The sequence below is a fragment of the Lagopus muta genome, chromosome 4, assembly GCF_023343835.1.
Source record: "Lagopus muta isolate bLagMut1 chromosome 4, bLagMut1 primary, whole genome shotgun sequence".
Classification (NCBI taxonomy): domain Eukaryota; kingdom Metazoa; phylum Chordata; class Aves; order Galliformes; family Phasianidae; genus Lagopus; species Lagopus muta.
In genome coordinates, this window is record NC_064436.1 from 26,167,917 (window position 1) to 26,192,952 (window position 25,036).

General features: G+C 51.0%; 4 protein-coding genes across 5 annotated transcripts; all 4 read right to left on the reverse strand.

The window, feature by feature from the left end:
• Positions 1-28: 28 nt before the first annotated feature.
• Positions 29-2,998, reverse strand: SPP1 (secreted phosphoprotein 1). The gene is made up of 7 exons (XM_048941781.1): positions 2,771-2,998; positions 2,095-2,161; positions 1,941-1,991; positions 1,614-1,718; positions 1,438-1,482; positions 879-1,115; positions 29-370 (listed from the first exon to the last, which is right to left on the reverse strand). Exons 2-7 carry the CDS (start codon positions 2,146-2,148, stop codon positions 68-70), a joined length of 795 nt encoding a protein of 264 aa, XP_048797738.1. The 5' UTR covers positions 2,149-2,161; positions 2,771-2,998; the 3' UTR covers positions 29-67.
• Positions 2,999-10,855: 7,857 nt separating this feature from the next.
• LOC125691989 (ovocleidin-116-like) lies at positions 10,856-14,695 on the reverse strand. 2 transcript variants are annotated; one of them, XM_048942026.1, is made up of 5 exons: positions 14,682-14,695; positions 14,536-14,607; positions 13,655-13,702; positions 13,438-13,530; positions 10,856-13,359 (listed from the first exon to the last, which is right to left on the reverse strand). In XM_048942026.1, exons 2-5 carry the CDS (start codon positions 14,593-14,595, stop codon positions 11,413-11,415), a joined length of 2,148 nt encoding a protein of 715 aa, XP_048797983.1. In that variant the 5' UTR covers positions 14,596-14,607; positions 14,682-14,695; the 3' UTR covers positions 10,856-11,412. The 2 variants fall into 2 exon arrangements, with proteins under 2 accessions (XP_048797983.1, XP_048797982.1); XM_048942025.1 differs by having other exon boundaries at positions 14,536-14,695.
• A 709-nt stretch (positions 14,696-15,404) lies between these two features.
• LOC125692366 (integrin binding sialoprotein) lies at positions 15,405-16,621 on the reverse strand. Its single transcript, XM_048942751.1, has 5 exons — positions 16,517-16,621; positions 16,374-16,439; positions 16,190-16,246; positions 15,991-16,080; positions 15,405-15,914 (listed from the first exon to the last, which is right to left on the reverse strand). Exons 1-5 carry the CDS (start codon positions 16,619-16,621, stop codon positions 15,405-15,407), a joined length of 828 nt encoding a protein of 275 aa, XP_048798708.1.
• Positions 16,622-18,797: 2,176 nt separating this feature from the next.
• On the reverse strand, positions 18,798-20,983 carry DMP1 (dentin matrix acidic phosphoprotein 1). The gene is made up of 3 exons (XM_048942243.1): positions 20,826-20,983; positions 20,674-20,709; positions 18,798-20,243 (listed from the first exon to the last, which is right to left on the reverse strand). Exons 1-3 carry the CDS (start codon positions 20,877-20,879, stop codon positions 19,014-19,016), a joined length of 1,320 nt encoding a protein of 439 aa, XP_048798200.1. The 5' UTR covers positions 20,880-20,983; the 3' UTR covers positions 18,798-19,013.
• Between the last annotated feature and the right edge of the window lie 4,053 nt (positions 20,984-25,036).

Genomic DNA, 25,036 nt, shown 5'->3' on the forward strand with positions numbered 1-25,036 from the left:
CCAGCCCTGCGCTTGCACAGAAATTACAAAAAAAAAAAAAAAAAAAAAAGCAATGCACAGATTCTCCTTAACGGGTGACCTCATTGTTTTCAATGCTGCGCCGATCTTCGGCATCCTCAGCGCTCTCTAGCGTCTGGTTGCTGGTGTCGACGGCGGGCACGCTGCCCTGGCTCTCCCTGCTGTCCACCCCAGCACTGGCCTTGCTGTCACCTCCGTCCACCTCAGGGCTGTCAAATTTTGGCTGGCTGTCGTTCTCCACGCTCTGATGTTGGGCCAGCTCACGGCTGTCCTGTTCGCGGCTCTCCTTGGGCCACCAGAGGCCCGCTAGCTGGCTGCCCCCAACCTCCGCCGTGGCGTCATCATCAATGAGCTGCATTGCATAGAGGTGAAATGGAGAGCATCAGCAGCTGAACATGAGCCAGCAGAGTGCCCAGGTGGCCAAGAAGGCCAGCAGCACCGTGGCTTGTGTCAGAAATCGTGCAACCAGCAGGAGCAGGGAGGAGATTGTCCCTCTGGACTCAGCTCTGATGAGACCACATCTTAAGTACCATGTTCAGTTTTGAGCCTCTCACTACAAGACAGCAAGACCTTGGAGCATGTTCAGAGAAGGACAGGGGAGCAGCTGAGGGAACTGGTATGGTTCAGTCTGAAGAAGAGAGGAGGCTCAGGGGAGATCTTACGGTTCTCTACAACTGTCTGAAAGGAGGTTGTGGTGAGGTGGGGGTTGGCCTCTTCTCCCAGATAACAGCAATAGAATGAGAAGGAATGGCTTGGTGATCTTAGAGGTCCTATCTCAATCTTAACGGTGCTATGATTAACTGTTCCCATTCTCACCACCCTTCCCAATAACCCAGGTGCTGCTGCACAGCGCTGCTCACCTTCCTGGCAGTTTTGCGGAGCTTGCTCGCCTTTACCATGTGGGCTTTGGCCCTGAAGCCATATGCCACACTGTCACCCCGGCCTGCGTTGTCCCCACGGTTGAAAGGTGTCACGGGTGCCTCTGTGGGGAAGTCTGTGACGACTTCATCAGACTCATCAGTGTCATTGGAATCATTGTCATCATCATCACTGTCATCCACAGCCTCTTGGCTCTTGCTTGGAATGTCGGAAAAGTCCTGGAAAGCATTTAGCATGTATGAGACAAATTTATGTATCCAAGGCATCTCCCTGTTCACTGCAGAGGGTTTGGACCAGATGGTTTTTAAAGATCCCTTTCAACTCAAAAAGCTCTGTGATTCTATGAGGTGTGCTGAGAGGTGTCCCTCTGGTAACCCAGTGCTTAGGTGCTGCTGCAAACTTAAGTTCATAAATTGCTCTCAGTCAGTCTCATCCTGCCCAAAACCTTGCATTATTTATGAAGAAGTGTTACTACAAGAGCTGCATTTGGATGAGGAAAGTGAGTACTTCTATGCACTGGCTGCCATCCAGAAGACTTACCGGCTGTTCTGGGACATCAGCATTTTCTTCTGAAGAGTAATGAGTCTGAAAGTAACAGAAAGCTCACTGTTAGCACACACAGTAGAGCAAGAAACAAGCTTGCTGTTCTTCAAGCCCTCAGTTCTAAATCTTGGCACTGGGAGATGTCATGCTTTCTCCCCATAAGCTGGCTCTACCTGTTGAAGTGAAGCCAAGTCATTCTGTGTCTGCTGCAGGTGCTCCTGAGACTGAGAATCCACGTGATCCTGGTGGTACCTGTGTGTGTGATGGCTCCTGGGGTCCTGCAGGAGAAGAAGGGAGGTTTTAATACCCAGAGAAGCACAGCAGAGCTGATGGCATCATGTGTCCTTAGATGGCACAGGTGAGAAGCACTGATGCATCCTCATCCATTCACTGCCATAGGGAGAGGACTAGGAATAAAGCACCATATCCCATTTGAACATTAGTCTTAAGAACTACTTTATTAAATAAAACAGGCAGAATGTTAACAAAAAGGAACTTACATATTTTTCTTCAGAGCTGGCAGAAATGGCATGCTGCTTGGATTTGCTCACCTTGAAGAGAGGAAAGAGAAAAAGCATTTGTGAATATTAATTTATTCCTAACATGCCCAGAAAACATGCATGTGACTGCTAATGACATTTAGGATTTACTTACTGGCCATGCAGCAGCAATACTGATAAAACATAAGCAGAGAAGTGCCAGCTTCATTGTGATGTTTCACCTGGAAAACAGGTTGGAACAGGGAGTCATCAAGTCAAATACCCCCCAAAACACCTTTCCTTTCTCCTGTTTTTGCTGTGCCAAGAACATCTTTCTGGCAAAGATTTAGCCTGCCCATGGCAAAGTCATTCCTCTATCCTCACAGCTAGCTGGCTTTATGATGCTTAGAAACTGAACAGCAGCAAGAACTCCAACTCAGGTTTGTTTTTCAGTTACTTTAAAACTAGTTTTCAGAATTATTAACTAGAATGGCTGTAAATTAAGTTTACATGCTGCATTTATGGCCAGACCTTCATTTCACCCTGCAGACGTTTGACTACAGTAACCTACATTTCCAAGCAGGAGTCAAAGATCTGCTCACATTGCAGAGAGAAGCCTTCAGGGCTTTCAGTGACCTCCTGACATCCATCAGCACACAGACATAAAGCTGCTATTTTAACTGCCACACCTGGCATCACTCAAGAAAACACCTTCCTCCTAAAAGCAGAACTACTCCCATAGAAAAGCATCAAATATTCCTCCCCAGTAATGCAGCTTTGCAGCCCAATGCCTCTTGAGCAAAAACTATGTTCATAATGGCACACAGCATGTGAAAAAGCAAAAAAATTACCTTTCCTGTGCTGGAGAAGACAGCTGTTCGAAGGGGTTCTGGCAATCCCAGCAGCAGCTCCTACTGTGGGCTGAGTGAAGCTCTGGCTTTCTCCCCTTGTCCCTGACTGCCTGGCATCTGCACCCGTGGGGAATTTAAACCCTGTCCCAGAGAGCAGCCACCAATCCCTGCGCAGCGGAACAAGCTGAGGTCATGAGGCTGTTGGCCACCATCCTGCCCACGTTCTCATCCACTTCCTCTTTGGCTTTGTGGCTTCTGAAGCAAACAAAAGCTACTCTATGGTTAAAACATTACTTATGGGCAAGATCATTAACCAGCAGGTCTGCTGAATGCACAGCTGTTGGTATCGTGTAGGAGGGTTTTGGGGGCACATCCGCCCTCCTTTTGCAAGGAGTCAGAGCCTGGTTCCCAGAAACCCTTCACGCCCTGTTCTGTAAGGGGTAGGGATGTGTCATGTCTGCAGTGTGAGGAATGCCAAGAGTTTTGGGAACCAAGGGACGTCATAGGAACAAATCCTATGTCTGCTATCTAGCAGCAGTGTCAGATCTGATCATGGGGGTCTGTTTCAGCTGTGCCTTGCCTGCATCTGGGGGCCTCACCTGTCTCATCCATTACATGCTGTAAGTCTCACAGAGGATCACAGAATCATTAAAGTTGGAAAAGACCTCTAGGATCAGCAACTCTAACCCAAACCCATCCCTATCATGCTCACTAACCATGTCCCTCAGTTTCACATCTCCACATTTCTTGAACACCTCCAGGGTCAGTGACTCTATCACCTCCCTGGACAGCCTGTGCCATACTCTTTCCCTCAGTGTATCTGTGAAATTGCAATGAGATGTATCATTAAAGCACAGAAAATCTTTCCATGCAGTCTTTTAGAAGGCAAAGTGTTCATAGCTGTCTTAAAGTTGTCATCTCTCTCTACAATTTTGATCAGCAAACCACAGTATGGTTTGAGTTGGAAGGGACCTCAGAGCCAACCCACTCTAGTCTGAATCTAGGCTGATTACCACCCAGCAAATCAAGCTGCCCAAGGTCTCCATCCAACCTGGCCTTGAGCACCTCCAGGGATAGAGCATCCACAGTAGCATACCTGGCTACTGATTTTGCAGCTTTTGAAGATGTTCACTTTGTGAGAGAGAACAGCTGATTGCCCTTAATCGTACACAGATGAGATAAGCGCTTTGTCACAGCCACAGCCACCAGGCATCCTGTACTTGCCTACATTTCGTTGTCTGGTTAGAAACTTTGGGAGAAGGAGATCCAAGTTCTCTCAGTGACTGCTCACGACATCATGCAGACCTATCTAATGACATTTTTGATCTGATGATAGCAACAGACTGCATAATCTGCATAATAATAGAAGTGAACAGCCTAGGAGAAGATCTAGTCCATCTCTAGCACATCAATAACTGCTCTACATGTCCATAAACACATGTCTAGATCCACGTGAATGGTGACCATCACAATTTTCATATTTGGAGCAATGTGGGACCCTTGTTACTTTCTACCTCAGTGAATACTATCCAGAGCTTTCAGGAACAGAGATTTCCCGGGGATTTAGAAGGTTTCTGTCGCAGAATCATTAAGGCTGGAAAAGACCACTAAGATCATCTAGTTCAACCATCAGCCCAACTATGTCCTCTCCCAGCACGTCTGCAGCTTGGTGCTTCTGGAAGGCAGAGCTCTCCCTGAAGCCCCTGAATTCAGACAAAGGCTTCCAGCTGCAGGTAGAAATTTTCACTTGAGCATTAGGTAGCATGGGATATGCCCAGATAAACACACATTGATGCTACTCAGTGGATTCTTCAAAACAGCACTGTTTCTCTCCCCCAGAGACGTGATGTGCCACAGGGGAGCTGTTTCTGGCTGGCAACCAGTGTTTTTGCCCACTGGGACATGACAGTGCTTTTGAGCACTATTCCCAGAGCTGGAGGGCTGTTTTGCAAGAGCTGAGCAATGACATTCATGTTTCGCAGTAATTCACAAACAGGACGTGAAGTGACAGTTAGTAAAGAGCTTGATTTTATGCAAGATCAGCTGGTGCACAGATGTAGTAAATTTAGCACTCGTCTCACATCCCTCATTATGTGGTTATTCATCCTGTAAATTATTTTGCCCAGCCGAGAAATTCCTGTCCCTTGGCAGGAGGCAGTGCTCCTCATTCTCCCACTGATAAGGAACAAGCAGGGGAAAAAGAGGACTTTCACCATTTCCACTTCCTACATTGAAATTCCTACAAACTCCGGAGGGCAGGGTAACAGCAGGATCATAGGAAAATTAAGGTTGGTAAAGATCTATAAAATTATCCAGTCCAACCACCATGTTCATTAACAACGTCCCCCAGTGCCACATCCACACAGCTCTTGAACTGTTCCAAGGATGGTGACTCCACCAACTCCCTGGGTAACCTGTTCTAATGCCTCCCCACTCCTTCTCAGAAGCAACTGTTCCTAATATCCAACCTGATCTTCCCCTGAGCTCAGTTCATTGCATTTGGAAAAGCGGGAGTGCACCGTATTTTGACTTTTGGGGCTATTGGAGTTTGTAATATGTAATGCGTTGCAGGTAGGTGATGCTTTCCCTTTGATGTTCTGTTAAACTCTGAGCCCTTGTCAAGGGAAAGCCCTGCCCATGATGCCTTATCCTAAAGTAGAGCCAAACTCACTGCAGGTGAGCCCAATGTGTATTTGGCCATCCCACAGCCATCAGCATTCTGGGTGCAGGTCATCCTGGCGCTGGTATTTGCCACGGATCCCACTTAGCATACATGGGGCTGAGAAATTCCAGCTGTGCTCTGGGACAACAGAGCAACATCCTCAAGACAGAGCACTGAGTGGAACTGAACTTCACGCACAGCTTTGCAGAAGACTGCTTTTTGCACAAAGCTTTGCAAAAAGCATGGTGACTCTTTTTTTCCCCAATCCCCTGCCATCTCAGCATCCCCGTTTCCTATTCCATTGGCAAAATTTTCTCCTCCAAGAAGAGGGCACACAAATGGAAAGATCTGTATGCATAGAATAAATGTGGAAAGAACATTGCCTTGTTCTACCTTGCGAAATCACTGGAAAGTCACCCGACTCCTGTGACACAGAAGCACAGGCAGCAGAACAGCTCGCAGCACTTTTTGCACTCTGCATGAACCTGCAGTCACATTTTCATGTGCTCAAGCAGAAGTGAGCCCCAAAAATCTTGCTGTCAACCGCAAACGTAATAATTTGTAGGGCACTCTGTTCCAGGCAAGGGCTTGGTGCAGAACAGATGAGTTACAATCATAGAATCATTAAGGTTGGAAAGACCACCAAAATTATCTAGTCCAATTGTCAGCCCATTCTCACCATGCCCGCTAACCATGTCCCTTAGTGCCACATCTTCCCTCTTCTTGAACATTTCCAAGGATGCTGACTCTACCATCTCCCTGGGCAACCTGTGCCAATGCCTCACCACTCTTTCTAAGAACAAACATTTCCTAATATCCAACCTGAGCCTCCCCTGGTGCAACTTGAAGTCATTCTCATGCATCCTGTTGCTGATAGCTGGGAGAAGATGCTGACTCCCACCACTCTACCACCTTATTCAGACAGTTGTAAAGAGCAATAAGGTCTACCCTCTGAGCCTTCTCTTCTCCAAATTAAATTATCTCATTTCTCTCAGCTGCTTTCCATAAGACCTTTATGTGCTCCAGAACCTGTACAGCTCCACTGCCCTTCTCTAAACACACTCCAGGGCTTTGATGTCCTTCTTGTAATGTGGGGCCCACAACTGAACAGAGTACTCAAGATGTGGCCTCACCAGAACTTAGCCCAGAGGGACAATCATGTCCCTACTCCTGCTGGCTTCACTATTGCTAACACAAGCCAAGATGCTTCTGGCCTTCTTGACCAACTAGGCGCACTGCTGGTTCAGGTTCAGCCAAGCATCAACCAACACAAGCAGAACATTTTCATCCATGCAGCTCTCCAGCATCTCTGCCCCAATCCTGTAGCAATACATGGGCTTGCTGTGACCAAAATGCAGCACCCTGCACTTGGTCTTGTTGAAGCTCATACAATTGGCTTCAGCCCTGATCCTGCCTGTCCAAATCCCTCTAGAGGCCCCTCCTATCCTCAGGCAGATCAATTCTTCCTTCCCACCTTTGTGTCATCTGCAGTACTTTGATACTATGTCTGACTATTAAAAAAAGAAGTAAAGAAAGCACTGACAAACTCAGTATTCTCTCATCCTCAGTGATAACATGTTCCTCACTACATCCAACAAAAGTGGGAGAGACTCACTGATCTCCCTCTAGCTGTTAATATATATTTGTATAACCACTTTAACAATGGTGGCCAGATGAAGCTCTTGCCTGGCTTTTGCCTTTTGGAGTTGGAGCAGTGGCAGGCAGGAGAGCAGGCCAGATACCTGTGGCTGCCTGCACACAGGGCTTCTTATCTGCAGCCTGCTCCTCCAGCTCCAGGAGAGCTGAGATATGGCACAGGGCTGCCGGGATCTGCTATGACCCCACTGCTCAACCTGAACCCAGACCCAGCCATGGCTGCACACCACTAACCACCTTGCTTTTGTACAAGTTTCATGTTTTCTGTGAGTGGTTTTCATGACTTCTCCAGGACTGTAGGGGGACGGATGCAGCGCTGAGTCAGCATGAAAACAAATATCTCCCCTGGGTGCTGCGTGCCTGGAGTGGGAGGAAAAACCCAGCCGTGGGCATGGCGGGGGAAATTAGAGAGCTGGGTACCTGGTCTGGGGAGGAAGCAGCCTGATCTGATTTTGTGGGGGAACCAAACACTGGCAGAATGTGTCAAGGCACAGAAAAGTGGCACAGCATGGTTGACAGAATGGCAGCACTGATGCTTTGAGTCCTGGTCCCCTTCTGTGCCTCCCAGTGCCTTTGGAAGGGGAGTTGTTTTGGAGAAGGAAAGAAGATAATCATATCCAGATTTAGGAAATAACATTTTGCACATAATTCTTAGTGGCTACCTAGAAAGATTGTTGGTTGAGTTTGCAGCTATAAATTTGGCAGAATAAATGGCAAACTGTGGTTGGCATATGGATGCAAAGCAGGAAGTAAGCTGTAGCTATACATTAACTAGAGAAAAGGAGAGCCTAAGAAACTTGGTTAATAAGCAGGCTAGAAAACAAACAGCAAGAAGGGGCAGCCAGCTCTGCAGACACATACACAACATCAGGGATTTGCATTAGGAACATTGGGGTCAATAAATAACAAGCCAGAACTGCATGTTGCTTACTGAGCCTTGCTTATCACCAAGAAGTCAGATGACTTCTCCTCATCCATGGAAAATGTGAGCACAGAGGGTGACACACAGTTTTGGGAAGAAACTTCCATTCTGTATGGAGAAACTCCATCTTCTAGGCCCAAAATAGCTGATGTTGAAACACAGCTTAAGTTGCAGCCAAGCGATCAACCAGGCAGCAGGAGGCAGGGCTGGGTTGGGAGCAAGGTGTTAGCAGTTGGTAGGTATGGCACAGGCTCTCCAGGGTAGTGGTCCAAGCTGTCGGAGCTCAAGGAGCTTTAGGTCAGTGCCATCAGACATAGGGTTTGGATTTTGGGTGGTGCTGTGCGTAGCCAGGAATTGGACTCAGCGGTACTTGTGGATCCCTGTCAACTCAGGATATTCTGTGCTTTTATTCCTATAGCACTGCTGTGCTTGGTCACAGGCACATGTATAGAAACACACACACACAGAGTTAATATGTGACATCCCTCTCACTGGACCTAATGAAATTCTGGAGATCTGAGTCACACGGGAGTAACAAAATAAATGGAAAAAGCCAACACTCTGGATGTGTGAAATGCCAGAAGTCCTAATGCAAATAACCGAAGATCCCTGCTTGAAGCTTGAGATGGAAAGAAGAGGGCTGGATAATGTAGAATTTCCGCCAAAGGTAACTACAACTAAAGCACAGTAGCTTCCTGGCAGCTATCCCAGGAAGACATTCAGACTCTCATTCTACCTGGCATCTACTTTCAAATCACTTTCAGCAAGGTAATTTAGGCTGGATATCAGGAAGAAATTTTTTATACTAAGGGTGGTGAGGCAGTGGCACAAGTTGCCCAGAGGGTTGGTGGATGCCACATCCCTGAAGATATTCGAAGTCAGGCTTTTTGAGCACCTGATAGAGAGGTAGATGTCCCTGGTAATTGCAGGGGAGTCCGTCTAGGTGGCCTTCAAGGGTCCTTTCTGATGCAAACTATTCTGTGTTAATATTAATTTTGTCCCTGCCCATTCTTGCAGTGTTGCTGCACAGGATAAACTGGTCCTTGCTGATCATGCATTTATCACTCCTGGGGAAGGTTTAGAAAAGGATCACTGGTGCCACATCACTTTGCCCATCAATTGTCAGCTCATGGTTCAGCACCGCCTACACATCAGACATGGCAATGATGCCTGAGAGAAGCTCAAATCTCACCCCTAACCCACAGCTGTGCCCACGTTTCTCTCAACACACTGATTTCCCATCAGCTACTACTCTCCAGGAAATCTCGATCCGCGCAGAACCTGCCCTAATGAGTGCGGGGGGAAATGGGGCTTTCCAATGCAAACAGCAGGCGGTTGGCTTGTTTGTGTTTTTCTTTCAGTGCAGTAATCTCTAGCAGGACAGTCTAGGAAGGCAGAGGAGAAACGTGTCTTCTGTGAAATGTAATTAACATGGTGATCTTCCTGTCACAAGGTATAATTCCAAATAGAACCCAAAGCACAAGAATGGGGCTATTTTGAGCTACGGGCTGTGCATTTCAAAACAGCGCAACGGGTTTGGTCTGTAACACTGAAGAAGGGCAGACGTCTCTCTGCCTTCCTGTTTAGGGCAGCGGTCTGGGACGGGCTGCCACAACCTATAATGACAGCTGGCCTGCTGCTCCTTTCTCCCCGTCTATAAATGCAGTTCTCCAAAGAGTAAACATATGCCACAACATGCGTGTGCTTGTGAGCTTCAGCTGGACACAACAAACCCCGTTCTGATCTCAGGTAGTTGTAAAACCCACGTACAAACTCTGCTCCCCACAGCCCTCACATATACGTGTCTGCATGCACAGCAATGTGGGATGTTCCTGCAAGATTCTAGAAATCTCAGCCCACAGAGCTGAAAAAAACATCCACCACTTCCTACCCTGTTCCCCAAAGGTGCTACAGACATTACAACTGAATCCTCTGATGTGCATTTCTCATGTCCAGGAACCTTCCCGGGAGGAGGTTTTTGGTGGAGATGATGCAAACCAATCCACAGTATGGGGAGAAAAGAGATGGCAAAAGTACCCCCAGATATGCCTGGTGTGATGGGAGGACTGGGGTGATGGGACACAGTGTGGTGGTGGGATGTGGGGTGGAACCAGAAGCAGTGGTGGTGGAACAGGGTGGGGGGACCTGAGTGTCAGTGGTGATAGCGATGATGATAGGACCTGGAGTGTTGGTGGGAAGATCTGGGTAGTGAGACTCAGGTGCTGGTGGCGTTGGGATATGAGGTGGGTTCTTGAGTGCTGGTGGTGGGACCAGGGTGATGATAGAAAGATATGGGGTGGTAGCAGGACCCAAGTGATGGTGGGACATGGGTTGGAACTTTGGAGCAGTGGTGGTGGTGGTACATGAGGTAGAACTTGGAGCAGTGGTGGTAGCACTATGGTGATAGTGAGACAGCTGGGGTAGTGGAGGGAACCTGGGGTAGTAGTGGACCCACCTGCTGCTTGCTACTGCTTTGGTGGCCCCGGCACTGCAGATCTCCAGACGGGGCTTGCAAACAGGCTGATGGCCTGGGAAAAGGAACAGCTGCTGCCCTCCCGAAAAGCAGGGGAGGGGCTTCCTGGGGGCTAAATAGCTGTGGGGCAGGGAAGTCCTGGGGAGGTTTTGAGCTCCTCTTGGTGCATCTGTGTGTGTTGCCCTGGGAAGGAGTGACACCTGACAAAACTGGATGTTTTATCTGCTGGGGCTGCAGCCAAAAATCAGCGCACATGATGAGGAAGGTGCTGAGATGCTGAACATGAGCGGCAGACAGGATGGTTTCTGCGGAGTACTGCAGTGTGGATGTTGGGCTTCCCTCCTGCATGGGGAGTGACAAGAAACCCTACAGTACTGCCTCAAACGCCACCTGGTGACAGCTCCCAACCCAGGGACACCACTGGGACCAGCGATGGAACGCGTCACAGCTCCATAAACCAGGGCTTCCCCCAGCATCTACAGTCCCACTGAGCCAGCGAGCACATTGTGCCAATGGCAATCATACTCTGCTGGAATGCCCCAGTAAGCAGCCTTTCCTCGGGAAACTTGGAAGGGTTGGAAGGGTTCCTTCCAACTCAAACAGTTCTATGATTCTATGAAACACGCAGCTCAGCTCTGTGCCTTAACCCCGTTCCTAGATGGTGTGTAGGCTGAGGAGCGTTCGCCCACCAAAACGTTTGCCCACTAGATGGTGCCCAACGCTCGCTAGTGGCCATAGCCGGCATGGGGACGAGCTTGGGCTGGGGACGGAATTAGACAAATGGCAGCCATAGTGACAGAAATGCCTTTATTTCTTCAGAAGCACGATGAGGTTGGAGGGCTTTTCTCCCCACGGTTTTCCATGGAAACAATGCTATCCTACACCGCCGAGAGGGTGCTGCATCACCCTGACACTTTTGAGGGCACTCCTCAGAAGGATCCCCGGCCGTGGGGATACCCTCTGACCCCGTCATCCTCTTCAGCGCTGTCGCTGTGGCTGCCCCACTGCCCCTCATAAGACTGGCTGCTGTCGGCGCTCCAGGGGTCAGCGTGGGCTGCGTGGGGCTGCAGGGGGCTGCCCACCCCACTGAGGCCATACAGCGCCCGCTCATGCAGGCGCAGCCGGTCGGCATGCCTCACCTGCTCCACCTGCCTGGAGTGCTCCAGCTCTGTCAGGCCCCCCATCCTTTGCCCTCCGTGCAGGTGGGCAAAGCCTCCTGTCACCTTGCTGCCCCTAGTGTTCTGGGCCTGGGGGTAGGCGCTGCCCCACACCCAGGGGTCCCTTGGCACATCTGGGGACTTTCCCATGGCATTTCTTTTGTCCCCATTATAGGCTCCGCTGGGAGCTGGCCTGGCCACCCCCAACACTCCTGGTGCTGGTGCTGCCCCTGGCCAAACCCTAGCCCGGTGCCTCTCTGGGGCCACAATTCCCCCCACAGTGTTGGGTGCTGGTGCCACCTCTGGCCTCACTGCTTGTCCAAGCCTGGCTGATTCTGGTCGCATCCTGGCCCTGTGCCTCTCTGAGGTTACTGTTTTTCCCACCATGCTGGGTACTGGTACTACTTCTTGCTGAGCCCTGCTCCTGTGCCTCTCTGGGGCTGCTGTCTCCACTGTGCCAGGTGCTGATGCCACTTCTGGCAGGGTCCTGATCCCATGCCCCTCTGAGACCACCATTCCTCCCACCATACCAGGTGCTGGTGCCACCTCTTGTTGGGCCCTAGCCCTCTGTCTCTCTGGGCCTGCTGTCCCAACCTCCCTGCTCTCTCCTTGCCCTGCAGTGGCCCTCTGGCTCCCTTTCCCAAATGGTGTGCTGGCAGCAGTGCTGCAGTCCCCTGTAGTCAGCCCTGAGGAGGCTGTACCTCTGGCACCCTGAGTTGTCATGGTAGCAGGAAGGCTATACTTCCCCACTGGCCTCTGCCCGCTTCTCCCCTTCCCACTTTGGCCACCGACTGCCATGGTGACAGTGGCATCATCACCAGTTCTCTCCCGAGGGCTAGGGACCCCCAGATCTTGTCCACTGTGGATGGCAGTGGCACCATCCCCACTGTTTCCCACAGAAGGGTGGCCCCCAGGCCTGCTGGCAGCACTGTCCCCGTGATGCAGGGTGGCCATGGTGGCTGATTCCTCAGGGTATCCCTGAGGTATGGCCGTCACTGCCATAGGGATGACATTGGCCTCTCTGGTAGCACCAGTGCTGCCCACACTGCTGTCATTCTCACCCACTTGAATGTTGGCTCTTCCAATGAAAATCTTCACCTCATCTTCTGGAGAGATATGTGTTTCACCGTCCTGCCCCTGGGTGATGGTGACAGCGTCTACATCAGGGATGTATGCAAACTCATCTATGCCTTCCGCATCCACATGGACATCCTCCTTCTTGGTGACAGAAGTGATGGCAGAGTCTCCCGTCCCCATGGTGCCCGCTTGCCCTTGGTCGGGCGCAGTGGCATGGCTGCTGTCCTCACCCCAAACCCCTTCAGAATCGGTGGCCCTCTCCCTCCCTGCTGTCACAGCCCCATCCACCAGGACACCCAGTGTAACACCGTTACCACCAATGCCATCTCCATGAGGTCCACCAGGGCGGGTGCTTTGGGGGAGGCCATCTTCGCCATCGATGATCTCCCCCAGCAACATCGAACCCATGTCACCGCTGCCTTCCACACTGGTCAAGGTGGGATACACGCCATTGCTGTCACCAATACTGGGGCGCAGAGCACGGCCTTCCCCTTTGCTTGCTGGAGTGATGTGGCTGTGGGGCTTGGGGCTGTCTTTGTCCTCCGGCACATGGCTGCTTCCAATACCTTGCCCCGGGGCCTCCCCATCCACCTTACCCAGCCAGCGGCCGTGGATTGTGCCCTGGTGGTCACCTTCTTCTTTCTGTGGGGGCATGGGGAGGGTGAGCACAGGGCAACAGGAACACCCCAGCATCCCATGCTGTGCCCCCATCCTGCTCACCTTGACCTGTGTCTGGTTTCTCCGCGTGAAGAAGGAGTACATGTACTTGAATACATAGAAGCCGTGTTTGGTGTTGCAACCTTTCAGCAGTATCTTGGGTGAAAGAAAAAAAAATTATTTCCTTCCATCACTTACGTGCCCAGCGTGTCTCCATCCCATCTCACTCAAGTCCTGCTTTTCTCCCTTTCCACACCCATTTTACTGGAATGTGATCTACCTGGTGCTGTCCAGGGCAGTCTCCTCTTGCCCTGGCTGGAGGTGGCACCTGCAGGCAGGAAAGTATCAGCATTAGATGAGTATTCAGTGGGGTAATAAATGAAGTAATCAATAGGGTATATAATGGAATATTCCAATAGGTTAACTGACATGTAAGTTAATAAAGTATTAGATGAGGTATTTGATGGGTAGTTAATAGGGTAGTTGATAGAGAAGCTATTGGGATATGTAACGGTTTACTTGATGGGTCAGTTAATAGAGTATTAGATGGGGTTTTCAATGGGGTAGTCAACAAGATATCTGATGGGGATAATTAAGGGAGTATTTGAGGGGGTAGTATATGGGGTATATGATAGGGTTATTGATTGGAGTATGGGTATTTGATGGAGTAGCCAATGGGATATTTGACAGGAGTGTTCAATGGGGTGTTGAGTAAGATAGTTAATGGGATATTGGATGGAATATTCCATGGGATGTTAGATGGGGTATTTGACTGAGCAGTTAATAAGGTAGCTGGAGTGTTGAATGAGATATTCTGTGGAGTATTAGATGGGATATTGAATGGGGTATTCAATGGGATATTTAATAAAGTAGTTAGTGGGATAATTAATGGGATGTTGGATGGCATATATGATGGGACAGTTAATGGGGTAGTTAATGGAGTATTTTACAGAATAGTTGATGGGGTATTAGATGGGACATTGGATGAGCTATTCAAAGGGATAGTTAATAGAGTAGTTAATGGGGTGTTGAATGGGGTAGTTAGGAGGGCAGTTAATGGGGTACAGGACAGAGTGGTTGATGGAGCAGTTAGCGGGACATTAGATGGGCTATTCAATGGGGCGTTGGAAGGGGCATTCCCGGAGGCAGTGCTATACTCACGGGCGTGGGCAGCACGGTGCCCAGCAGGCAGAGGCAGAGGCAGAAGAGGGCTGCGCGCATCCTGGCTGGCTCCTGGGGGCACAGCATGACCCGCTGTGAGGTGCAGCCCTGTGCTGCGGACTGAGGGCAGGGGGGAGGGAGGTTACCTGTGCTGCTTGGAGCCCAGTTCTGCAGGCGATGCTGGGGGCTCTGCACCCTGTGCTGAAATTTAAAGTTACCCAGCAATGCCCAGAGCCAATCAGCTCCAGCCCAGGGCCATTTGTCAAGGTCCGCGGGTGCCGGGGGGGAGTAATTTCCATCTAAAAATGTGCCTGTGGTGGCAGGCAGCTATCAAATGTTCCACCTGGCCGCACAAACAGAAAGCATGATGTATAAATATCTGCCCCAGGGCCACAATTGCTTGATAATTAGTGCGGCACCCAGCCAGTCCTGCTGCTGTGGGGACAGGGCCATGGGAATGCCGGGGCTGACGTGGGGACCAGACCCTGACGTTGGCAGCCACCCCAGGGTCTTATTGGTGCATTTGTGGTTGCGGGTCTGGGCAGGGTGCAGTGTAGTGAGGTTATTGCCTGAGTATTGCCTTGCCTCTGCCATTGGATGCTGCATTTATCCCACTGTGCCCCAAACCACTTTTTTGGAGAGGACCACATTGAGGTGCTTTCCGCTGGCTGGTACAAGGCAATGTGCAAAGTTCACACCCCAAACAACCAAAACCCCATGGTTTGCAGGGATCCCCTAGGCGCGCACAACATGTGGTCAGAAGCAAACCAAGCCTTGTGCATGAGCTTCACTTGTTGCTTTATTGCATTTCTGCGATACATGGCTGACAATACTCAGGCCAGGGCGGTGTTGTGTGTTCCACCACTCACTCACTGGCTGTAGTAGTAATCCTGCCCATAGATGTCATAGCCATGCCCCTTGTAGTAGCCGTACTCATCCTCATAGGCACGGTAGCTGTCCCCACGTGCTGGCTCCTCCTGGTCCCCATAGCTGCTCTCAGTGGGACCTTCGTCCCCGCGGGCTCCCACTGTCACTTCATACTCCCACTGCTCCCCAGCTGTTGTGGCCTCAGAGTGCTGCTCATCACCCAGTGTGGTCGCCTCATCCTGTGCAGTGGTGGCAGCAGTAGTGGTGGCTTCAGCTTCCTCCTCCTCCTCTTCTTCCTCTTCCTCCTCCTCCTCCTCCTCATCCTCCTCCTCCTCCTCAGCCACTGCAGTGCTGTTCCCATGGGGTGCTTCTGCCGTGGTGTTGGTGCTGGTCCCATTGACACTGACATCCTGCTCCTCTACCTCTTCCTCCTCCTCCTCTTCCTCCTCTTCCTCATCACTGTCCTCATCGCCCGAGTCACCCCGTGTGCCCTTCTGGCCCCCTTTGCAGCCCTGCAGCACACAGGGACAGGGCAATAAATAACCCAGCATCAGCCACACCTCAGGGCTCTGAATTCAGAGAGCTTACCTGATGGGTGGATGCAGCATCACCTCCCAGCCCCCCATCACTGGGGGTCAGACCCTCACCTGCTCCCTGAGTACCTGCATGGGACGGTGCCTGTGGAGTGAGGAGGAAACACAACAAGAGGCTCACACTCATCCAAAAAGCTGGGGGATGGTTCAGATGCAAATCCCTGAGTTTCTGCATGCTGGAAACCTATACTCACCCCCCCTTCCTCCTCCTCCTCTGAGCCGTCCCCCTCTTCCTCCGAGGAGTCACTGCCCTACGTGAAGGGAGAGTAGAGCCATTGCCATCAGTATCATGAGCATCACAGCCTCAGCCCAGTAGGGGCTTTTTGAGGCAATATCCCTGCACATGAGGCTGGGACCCACAGAACCCAATGGACCCACCTTGTAGCGATGCAGCGGCGGGTAGGCGTAGCGGTACAGGTAGTACCGGTGCCGGCTCTTCAGCACCTGCCAGGAGAGGAAGGGAGTCAGCCCCACAGCTTGGGGGGCCGCAATGCTCCAGCACCGTGGTGGCACAACCCTACCGCATTCTCCTCCGAGTCGCCTGCCCGGGCTCTGCGCAGCCAGCTCCTCACCGAGAAGGCAGAGGCGGTGGCCAGCAGGCAGGCAAGCAGCAGCGCCGTCCTCATGGTGCCACTGGGCCAGCACTGATTTCTTGTGGCCGCTGCCCTGTGGGTTATAAGGCAGTCGCGGCCCCCCCCTCCCCGCCACAGCCCGTCACCGCCCTGCCCTGGCTCTGCCCGCCCAGAAAACCCCCAAATTTTGAAGTGCCCTGCTGCCAGAAGGGATGCACCACAGCACTTAATTGAGGGTCTGGCCAGGGCTGGAGGGTATAATAATGTGCTGGGCCTTGGTTAAAATAAATATTGGGAAATCTGGTTTGGGGATTGTTTTCTTTTTCTTTTTCTTTTTTTTTTCTTCTTTTTTTTTTGCCACCTCCCTTTTTGGGAAATTCTGCCACTGTAAAGCAACCCCCCCCAAAAAAAAGAAAGAGTGACCTCACCACAGTCCCTTGGGTGAAAACATCGATGGAGAACAGGCTGAGAATGCAAGCAGAGGAGACTGCCTGGAGACATCTCTTTCTGCAACATGAGGAAGAGACCACATGGTTCCAACCTCCCATGGGGTGACACGGGCTGGGGATGCGCTGCTTCCCATCAGTGCAGGTCAGACCACGCTGATTTCTGTCCTTGCCTTCATCCCAATGTCGTCTTGGATGTTTTGGGGAACAGCTCATGCCGTTCCCACATCTGAGTGGGGCAGAGAAGTCCCCGTGGCCACCCAGAGGTCCAGTGGCCCTGGTGCCCCCAGTGACCACCCTGTTCCCATCCCCAAAGGCGCAGCTGCCCATGGTGTCCCTGCAGTCATAATTACAGGGGACGCACAGGGCTGGCCACAGCTTTCAGCCAACACTGCCTCTGGCCAGGAAAAGCCACAAAAGAAATAAAAATAAAAGGAAATATCTTTAAAAAGCAGTGCGGTTTTCCAGTGCCAGCACTGCACTCGCTGCTAAAGAGGTGAAAAATGTGGAGCTAGATGGGCAAAATGGGGATGGGCATCAACAATGGCAATGGAGATGGAGACAAGCACAGCTTGCTGAGTTTGGAGTCTAAACTTAATTGGAGAGTGCTGCCAGGGGTGATTTTTAATGTAATTAGAGGGACACTGGTTTAAAAAAGGAACTTTGACTCTAAAAGCGCTGATTTCACCCAAGATCCCTAAAAAAAGCCGGGGCATAATGACCGCATACCCAGTGCCTATTTTAGCTGGCAAGGCAGAGCACGGTCTGGCACCAACCAGCCCCATGTCCCTGTGGTGCCACACGTGGGGCTCGGCCCCACAGAGCGCAACCCAACACCTACAGGCTCCACAATGGGCTCATTAGGGCAGGTGATGACGAACGCAGGGCCCCCCAGGAGAAGGAGGAGGAGGAAGGTGAGGAGGGCAGCCTGTGCTCTGTCCCATGGAGCCATGTCCCATCCCGGTGCTACCCAGCACGTTGCAGTGCGCGGTGGGTATTTTTGCAGCATGGTGAGGCGGTGCCACCTCCCTGCAGCTATGCTGGCAGGAAACCTCAGCACCAAAAATAAGCACAGCAAACACAGGCAGGAGCGCACGGTGCTTGGCTAAATGCATCAGGCCGTAGGTATGAGCATCTGACCTGACTCTTTGCATCAATTCAATCTGTGTTTTATGCCATTTCCCACGTTACGTGGCAGGAAGACAGGTGAAGGGAATTAATGCTATGTGCAGAGCTGCAGTAGTTCCGGATCCAGCAGCAATACGGAGCTGCAAGGCATGGACAAGGAGCTGAGCATGTCAGGAAAGTGTTTTTACTAAGAGGGGTTTGGAAGTTCATGCACCGCAATGGACTTCGTGTGCTGTAAATAGACTTGGTGTATTGCAGGGGCTATGCTGTGCTGCAGCAGATCCCACACACAGGAGAAACGTGGGTCAGCACCGGCTCTCAGCTGGCAGAAGGCTGGTGCTGGCACAGCTCTGCTCCAGATTCAGCTCTGATACACAGAAACCTGATCCCAGACAAAGAGTCAAAGCAGTGCCTCTATCCAGCTATGCATTGAAACCACTGTTCATGTCCCCTCTGCCCAGCCATGACCGCAAGTCGCAGAGAGAAGCAGCAGCAGAGCTGCAGCATTGGGGTCTGATGGTTTTAATGTGAATCAAGGACATACACAGGATACATTTCAGCATGGAGAGATAAGTGCCGTGGACACAAAGAGGTTACAATCGAAGGTTTTCTGTACATTTCTTACAAAATATTACATACACCCCCCCCCCCCAGTGTGGTATGATGTGCACCGGCATGATGCTGTGTGTTGCTCCCAGCGACAAGGGCAAGGAGAGAGTGTTGGGATGCCCCCACCTGCAGGTCAGGACTCAGGATTCCCCACAGCTAGCCCCACCACTCACTGCCCACATGGCCAGCCCTCACCCTGTCTGTTTGCAGAAGCAGAGGCTGACCCAACTCCACCACCACAAACAAATGATGCAGCAGTGCCATCAGTACCCATCCTGGCAGTCATCATCATCGAGCTCGGCAGCCTGCTTCCTGTGGTAGGCACCCGGCCGCCGCCTGCGGTTCTTCAGGCTGCGCAGTGAGCTGGCATCCCCACGGCTGGTAGCCTCCTGGGAATGCTCATCATCATCATCATCATCCTCCTCCTCCGGGGAAGCACTGTTGGTGCTCTCTGTGGATGTGCTCTCTTCACTCACTGTCTTGTCCTCCTCACCCTCACTGTCCTCCTGGCTGCCCTCTGGGGATGAGCTCTGGCTCTCAGTTGACGCACTTGGAGCATCCTCGTCAGGCTTGGAGACATATTCCTCTGTCTCCAAGCTGTCCTCTTTGGACCTGCTCTGTTCCTCCTCAGTGTCAAGGTCAGACATTGTACTTTTGTTCTCTGCGGACGCCCGCTCCTCCCTGCTGCTGCGTCCTTCGGGTGTGCTCACCACCTCCTCTGAGCCGTCCTCTGCAGACTCTTCATCTGATGCCTCCTGTGATGGGCTGTCCCCATCCTCCTGGGACGGGCTGTCCCCATCCTCCTGGGACGGGCTGTCCCCATCCTCTTGGGATGGGCTGTCCTCCTCTTCCCTGGATGGACTGTCCCCATCCTCCTGGGATGGACTGTCTCCATCCTCCCTGGACCTGCTGGCCTTGCTGTTCTCCTGTGAGTGACTCTTCTCCTCACTGTCTTCCACAGAGTTGGTGTCCTCAATCTCTGGGGATTGGCTGTCTTTGTCCTCCCAGGGGCTGCCAGAGTTTCCTCGGCTGCGATGCCTGCCACCCAGGCTTTCGAAGACTGAGGGGTCATCACCCTGCATGCCTTCACTGCCCAACCCAATGCTCTCTGCATCATCCTCTTGGCTGCTGCTGCTGCCTCCTCCCCACCTGGAGCCGCCATGGTATCGGATGTGGCGGCGAGGGGCCATTGCACTCTCACTGCTGCTGCTGCTGCTACTGTCACCATGTCCTCCAGTGTCCCCAGTGCCGTAAGCAGGCCCTTCACCCTCTTCCTTATCCTCATCAAAGGTGTCATCCCCGCTGTCATCCTCCTCATCCCCAGGCCAGGCAGGCAACCCGTTGTGCTCAGCAAGGTCTCGCTCCACATGGTTCCCAATGGCCACGTCCGCATCACCGGTGTCCCATGGCCCCACGCCAGCACGGAGGTGTCCATGGTCTTCATCACCCAGGAGAGGACCCAGTGCATTTACCACATCCCCTGGTGCTGCATCCTGTGGGCAACACAGCACGTTGGGTGCCCAAGCATCACTGCATCCCTGCTGCTCCCAACCACAGCCCCAAAGCGCTTCCCAGCTCACCCCTTGGGCTTGGATAATGGGAGTACAAGGCAGAGGGATGGCCCTCTTTAGCCATGGGCAGGCATGACTTTGGTCTTTAACAACTTGTCATCTTGTACAGATACAAGTATATGGAGGCTTTGAGCTCAGGGAAGCCCAGGCCACAGCAGTTTGGAGCACAGAAACTCCTATTTTTTATTAGTATGAGCACAGCGTGGCATATCAGGTTAGCAGAAATGGCATGAACTGAAGCCCCTCCAGTTCTAATGGCCCAAAGCAGTGGGCAAAGCTCCCAGACCCACAGCACTGCTCCCCATCAACACCTCATAAAGAACACCCTACATCCATGGGCACACCACCTTACCTCAGGCTCTTGGGACACGGAGAGATGGCCAGGCACCTACACACAAAGAGAAAACCTTGGGTCAGTTTGGGGCAGAGCCAGCATGTCTGAGAGGAGAGCCAACTGGATTCGGAGCAGAATCAGCTGGTTTCAGGGCTGTGCTGGGTACTTACAGGGTGGGCGCGGGCTGCAGCCCACAGCAGCAACATCAGCAGCACAACCTTCATCCTGCAGCTGAGGTGTAGAAGCGTGTGGTGCTCGTGCTGCCGTCCCGGCACGGCTGCCTGGCATTTAACTGCTGCCCGGGGCCATGGACAGCCAATGGCACTGGGGCCAGGCACGGAGGTGTCAGCGGGAAACGGCCTCCCACGCTTCCTCCGGCGGGACGCCAGCCCCAAAAACAGCTGCTGGTGGGGGGGGGGGGGGGGGGGGGGGGGGAGGGTGTTGAGCAGCCAGCCCGGCCCTGTGTTTTCCTTGCTAAATTTACCCCCTCAGTGCACACTTCCAGGCGTGACGTGCAGGAAATGAGGCACCCACACTGGACCCCGGCCCTCAGATGTATAGTGTGGGGCAGGGGGAGGGAACAGCAATAGGCACAGGTCCTTATGGGCATACAGTGTGTGGATGTACCAGTGGATGGATACATCCAGCAGTCACTCCAGGGTCCCCTGCGGCAAAGAACTGGGACCAGGACCATGCCCATGTCCCTGGAGTGTTACGTGCATTTTCTGTATCACACCATTACACCCCTCCTCCTCCTCCGTCTCACCCTGCAGATGAGGTGGGATGTGTTTTCCTCTTGACCTGTGACCAAATTATACCCCTGGCCCCCGCCAGATGTGAGCATATATCACCAGCCTTATTTTAGGCGCCTCGAACAATTACCACCTGCTGTTGTTTGGCTCTTGGCGTCTGGCCTGCATCTAACTCAACCCCTGAAGACCCAGCGCCAGTGAACACAAAAACAGGCAATGCACAGCCAAACCCCTGCAAAACAGAACACAGCTCAAAATTGGACTAAAATGCCCCAAATTCCAGGCATAGACTGCAGCACCTCTGTTCACCACCTTTCCCCAGGATAGAAATACCTGAAAGAGAGCCATGGTTGTCACTGAGCTCTGCCATCATCATGCTATCCTCCAGCTAAACGCATTGCTGTAGCTGGGCAGAAGCATGGCCACAGCGACATCCTCACACCCTAGTGGGAAGTAAGCAGAAGTGTGCCCACCTGCAGCAGGTGATGGCCCTCTGCTCCCCCAAAAAATGGTGCAAATAGAATCATAGAACCATTAAGGTTGGAGAAGACCTCTTAGATCCTAAGTCCAACCACCAACCCATCCACCATGCCCACTGACCAAGTCCCTCAGCACCACATCTCCACAGTTCTCAAACACCTCCAGAGACGGCAGCTCCACCATTTCCTTCAACCCTGAATCCTAAGCTTTGAGCATCAGAGGGACAAAAGAAACATAAATACAGTGAATGAAAGGGCATCTGGAAATGCTGCTCCCAACCTCTGAGCATCTTGATCACACGCACCAATCCAACCCTAGCCATGGGCTGGTGTTCATGTTTCTGTTCACGCCAGCTGTCTCACATCACCTCTGTGGACCATGGGGTCCAAGCATGGTGACACTACGTGCACTGTGTTTCGCTGGACAGAAATGGTCACCAAAAAGTGCTTTATGCATAACACTGCACATTACACTGCTCCAAATGCCTCATTAATGCAAACACACACACACACCTCAACACCAAAGCACATCGTGACATCTCACATCTACTGAATCAATGTAGCTCAGAAACTTTCAGGTTACATCCGTATCTACCTGGTGCCGGCTGAACCACCCTTCCTGTTCTTGGTTTTGTTTTGCTTTTTTTTAATACGTCTTTTTAAGAATTCACTCCACTTTGGCCAATATAGAGCATTAGTTGAGTCAGTCTGGCTGAGGGGCAAAAAATAGCCATCTCTCTGTCTGCACTTTAAAATAGCTCCTCCCCAACGGGAGTCAAATGTTCCCGGTTCAGGAGGGATGTTTATTTCTCTCCCTCTTTTTTAAACTTTTAATTTCAGCTTGCGTAGGCAATGTGGTCAAACACAACACAGCCCAGCACTGCGGCTCAGGGGCGACAGACTCGAGTCTCTAATACAGAGAGCACAGCACACCCCGGAGGACCAGCACTCGATTTAGCAGTCACATACAGGCAGCAGCAGCAGTGTCAGAGCCACTTCCCGCTCATCACCTCCATACCTTGCAAGTATGTGAGGACCTGAGTCCTGGCTGCTGTTCTTTCTCATCTCCCGTCAGGAAAATCACGTTACAAACACAGCTGAAACAGGTTTATTTAAAAGTGATAATGAAAAAAAGAAAAAAGAGAAGCAATGCACAACAGCAAAGCGATGATTGGTTTTGACAAACAGAGTTCCCCCTTGGGCTGGCTTTGTGCTACGCAAATAGGGTGCAGATCAGTGCTGCAAGGAGGGATGAACCCAAGGAATCCGTGTGGCCACAGCCAGGAATTCCTACAGTTATTTTAATAAAGAGCAAGAAGGGGGGAGTGGGACACTGGGATTAGATGAACCATGAAAGCACCTCGTGTGTATGGCTCTACCTTAGTTGTAGAAATGTAGATGATGAAGTAAATAGACTTAAAAACCCTCTTCTTCTTCTTCTTCTTCTTTTTTTTTCTAATCTTATTCTGCATGTGCTTGTTTTCATTTTTTTTTTAATGAGATGCCACATTTTGTTGATGTTTTTCCCCTCACTAAATTCTTAGGAAATAGCTCAGCTAGAAAACACTCATTGTCAGCTCATACGTATTTATTGTCACGCTCTCACTGAGTGTGAGTGTAGACAGGGCATAGGAGAGTGCCATCTCTCATTAAGAAGTGTAAGTTTTAAATTTCAGAAAGCCATACGAACACTTACTTACTCAGACTGTAAGAATTCCAGTCTGAGTTCTGGACGCCCTCAGGAGGCATTTGAGTTTTCATTCCTTGGGGGTAAAATGGACAGATGGAATCAAATACTCATTTAAGTTGGTACAGAGGACAAAATTTAACCCTGCATATAAACCAGCATTATACTGTCCCTATAATTACCACTGCAATTATGCTCATAGCTCCATCAGCACTGTCTGGTTGAACATAGACCCAAGCCCCTAGCAAGCCCTAGAGAAGGCACAGCAGACTCCAAATGCTTTCACACCATTTTTTCCCTTCAGTAAATTTTTAAAAAAGAAAAAAAAAAAACAAACCCACCAAAAAAAGCATAGACACATAAGCAGATATTATGGATACAACCACTGGTGTATTTACACAATTTCTTTACGTATTCTAAAGACCACCTGAATTTCAAGGTGTTTGCGTTATTCCTAATGCAGCGTAAAGCAAATCTGACAGAAAAGTCAGGTCTTTGACTTGCTTTATTTCAGAACCAGGGCCGGCATTGAGGTTATATTGCACTTGACATACAGGAAACCTGTGAATCCATCCTTTGCACCTGGTATGCAAATGGTGGCTCAACACCACTCCCTTGTGGGCACAGGTGTGAAGGTCTGTGACTGCACTGAGCACACAGATGAGCACAGCTCCAATAACAACAAACCTGTCCATGCAGTTCCTCCTGCCTGGCAATAAAACACAAGACAGTTGTTTTACTAAGACAAGCTTCCCCCAGCTCATCCTCCTCTTACTTTGTTGATGTTCATTTACCAAGTGTTCAGTCCCAAGTCTACAGACATCAGAAAGCATCTTGCCACTGACATGGCTCCTAGGCACACAGGCAACAAGCACAGCCCTGAAATGCAGACTGAAGCCAAGGCAGCAATGCAAACTATGGGGACTGCTGGCATAACACAGGTATGCAATGAGGTCTTGACCTTCTACTGCCAAACCACCATAAATACTGCCACACACCTTGCCAGCTGTCACCTCCCCATCAGACACACTAGCATCCAATCCATTGTCCCGCGTCAAATACAGGTGGGGACAAGATATAATTATTCAGTTTCCAAGTGATATCATCTAATGAGTCACAACAGTAATTTTGAGGTTGCAGTCTTCCAGGGAAGCAGCCACTTGGCTTCTTTCCCCCCCTATACTTAACCCTGACAAGTACAGCACCTCTTCTTGGGCCTGGATCCATCCATCCACAAACAAAAGCATTCCCTACAATGACCCCTCTGGCACAGCGGGGCTTGCTACACACATTCCCAGTAAAACCAGTCAGATATTGCAAAGAGAGATGTTTGTGGCATACCATAAAGCTTTGAATAAATAAGAAGGATCATCTTTTTTTAAATGCACAACAAAAGGAAAAAACATAAGCTCTGAAAGCTCACCTCTCCCTTCAGACGCTGACTAGCCGACAGGACAGCAGAA